At 46.8% G+C, this 2,898-nt stretch overlaps 1 protein-coding gene across 1 annotated transcript; it reads left to right on the forward strand.

Moving 5' to 3' along the window:
• The first annotated feature begins 389 nt into the window (after positions 1-389).
• Positions 390-2,436, forward strand: LOC139739706 (transcription factor HES-4-like). The gene is made up of 3 exons (XM_071650318.1): positions 390-506; positions 768-863; positions 1,795-2,436. The coding sequence occupies exons 1-3, from the start codon at positions 453-455 to the stop codon at positions 2,434-2,436; spliced, it is 792 nt and encodes a 263-aa protein (XP_071506419.1). The 5' UTR covers positions 390-452.
• Positions 2,437-2,898: the final 462 nt, after the last annotated feature.

Raw genomic sequence — 2,898 nt, forward strand, 5'->3', positions numbered from 1 at the left:
TAGTGGTGTTGTGTACAGAATCCATATTGACCCGTCCATTTCTTATCGCACAAGTCACGCGACTCGCCGAGCCGCTCATTCAACGCACGCTGCGATTGGTCGCAGGAACCCAGGTAGCGCACGGACTCCACGCGGCGACCAATCGGATTAGCACACTCGCGCGTGTTGTCTCCGTCGATACCGCTCTCGTGAGCACACAGCGGGCAAATACACGGAGCGCGCTGATTGGCCCGTGTGTAGAAGAATTTTTACGCTCGAGCGGCGAGGCACGTGTGGCTTATAAAACCGGGTCGCCTGTCGGATAGTTATCATTTGCTCTCATCCTCCGCCAACGCATAATACTCTGTCGTACTTCCACCACTCACTCCTTCAAGATAGCCACTGGAGTCATATCACTTTGTGATTACTACACTTGCTGCTTGTGCCTATAAGTTGTCGACAATCTTATCACGATGCTGTCTACTACTGCTTACACATCATCGGACCTGTGTGCTAACAGACCAAGGGTAAGTGACGAGTTTCATCTCCTCTTGTTTATCTGTCACTAACTTTTTTATTTTGTTATGATTTGTTGTGGTGTTATTGTAAATCATCTCCGTTAAAGACAGTGAAGGGAAACAACCATCGTTTCCATCTAGCATAACTATATTTTCCTGTAATCGTTTAAAACCTATGTGTCGTAGTTCTTCAAGTAAATTCAGTACTTTTTCTTACTTCTTTGTCGTGTATTTCCAATTAATCATTGTGAATCTTGTTTTTCCCTACAGACTGCCAAGCACCTGACTGAACGAAAGAGACGGGCTCGCATCAATGACAGCCTTCTGCAGCTGAAGAGCATGGTCTTCCCTGCCGTCAGAAAAGATGTAAGTATTGACGCTTTTGATTTTTACCTTCGTACAGTGGTCATCCAACTTTGCCTTATCTATGAAGGAGGCACTGCTTTAGTTTGTGCATGTACTTTATGCAATGGGATACCGGATGGAATTGCATTCAGTTAAGATATTTTATGTTAACGCTCAAGTTGAAGTCCATGCTATTTCGTTAAAGTAACAGATTAATGCAGTGTTTGCCATAACTCCGGAGGCTTTCGACTTAGCGTTCTATGCACGCCACTTTTTGATACTAAACGCAAACCCACACTCCACGTTCTTTCTCAACAAGATTTTAGATTTTGGCGCTCAGACGAGATCGTTACCACGTAGCCACTTGGCCTCTTTCATTGTGTAATCGCCAATCCGGTTCTTGGCGCGCAGAATTTTGTCTTTCAAGCTTTCTCGTCCCATCTTTGTTTCCTCACATCTTTAAGGGGGTTATTGATTAATTAAATCCCGGCTCTGGTCCGCTATTGTTTGCGCTGCCGAGTCCGGTAGGGTGAAAGAGGGGCTACGTGCCAACGATGTTTGCTCATTGACAAACACAACAGGCCCTATGCAAACTCGTCTGGGCTACCATTGAATAGACCGTGGGAAAGTCGAGTCGTCGGGTAATCCACGGTGCTTAAGACCGCGACCTGACCGCAGCTGTGCGGTCGGGAGCGCGTCAGCGTGGGCTACCATGGGTTGCTTGCCTCTCGTTTTTTGCTCCTTTATTTTGAAGAGGTGTTGTAACGTATTTGCTGTTACCTTGTCACACTTTCGTCTTGAGGTCTTACTAGAAAACGCACGTGTACGATAATGTGTAGTGAGTGCTTTTGGAATATAGCTCATTCGTAACCAGAATCTTTCGAGCAATTTACTTTTAATTTTGAGTCAGTGTATTTACTGTTTTCTTTTCCTTTTCTTTTCTTCACTTCAGATTTCTCGGCATCCAAAGATGGAGAAGGCTGACATCTTGGAGATGACAGTTCGCTATCTCAAAGACGTCCAGACGCATCCACGTGACGGTAGCCAACCAGTCGCCGGCGTCACTCAGTACCACGCTGGATTCACCGAGTGCTTGAGCGAGGTCTCCAACTTCATGTCAACGTGCGAGAGTATCGACATCGAGACTCGTCTGCGTCTTTTGGGCCACCTTGCCGACCGCTGCAGCACCATCAACGAGCCCGACCACAAACCCGACGTGCAGCATCAGCGTGTCGCAGCAACGCCTAGTCCAGTCACTGTCTCGGCCTCCTCGCCGATCCCCGTCATCCAGTCACAGCAGTGTCATCCTCAGCAAGGTGGGATGGTCATCCTCGTGCCCGCCCAGACGGTGCAGCCGCTGCCCACCACCACGCCCGTCATCTCCGTCAAAGTGCCCGGGAATGATAACCTCCTCACACCTCCACAGTCCCCCATCTCCCCCGATGGCACACCGGGTGTTACGCGACTTACCCCATCACCGGTCGACGTCAAACCATCCAAGCGAGCCATCGACCTCCACAACCAGCGCTTCAACCCCTACCAGAAGCACCAACAAGTGAAAGCTGTGGAGAAATCAATGTGGCGACCGTGGTAAAGGATTTTGCTCTGAACATTGAACACTGCTATGAATAGTACTATCCATCAACGTGCCTTGGACTTCACATGAATTACTGTCATCGGGAATGTGCGGTTATCATCTGTGAACTTTATATGAACTTTGTTCGTGGAAAACAAAAAGACTTGACACCATCACCATCAGTGTTGAACTACACAAACCTTTGGACTTTGTTAATATGTATAAACAGCATAGTTTCTATTTTTTGCACATGCATTATGTTTGATCGCTGGTCGATAACAATAGAAGCCTTTTTGAACATGAAGGCATAATTAAAAACAGAAAGTTATTGAAAAAATAGTGTGCCCAGTGTTTATATGCTTGTGAAGATCTTGTGTTGTATGTTTGTAGATGAAATTAGCACAGCCATGAGCGGGGTGAAGGATGCATGAACGTTTGAGGATGATAACTAGAGTTTGAAATGTGTTTGTGTGTGTGTGT

Source organism: Diadema antillarum, unplaced genomic scaffold (assembly GCF_040938485.1).
Source record: "Diadema antillarum isolate AM-2024a unplaced genomic scaffold, OU_Dant_1.0 seq00000810_RagTag, whole genome shotgun sequence".
Lineage (NCBI taxonomy): Eukaryota > Metazoa > Echinodermata > Echinoidea > Diadematoida > Diadematidae > Diadema > Diadema antillarum.

Excerpts from the sequence above, each read along its gene's own strand:
- LOC139739706 (XM_071650318.1), top strand. The coding sequence starts at position 453 with ATGCTGTCTACTACTGCTTACACATCATCGGACCTGTGTGCTAACAGA. Across the intron at positions 507-767 it reads TGTGTGCTAACAGACCAAGG|ACTGCCAAGCACCTGACTGA; the intron begins GTAAGTGACGAG and ends TTTTCCCTACAG. Across the intron at positions 864-1,794 it reads TCCCTGCCGTCAGAAAAGAT|ATTTCTCGGCATCCAAAGAT; the intron begins GTAAGTATTGAC and ends TCTTCACTTCAG.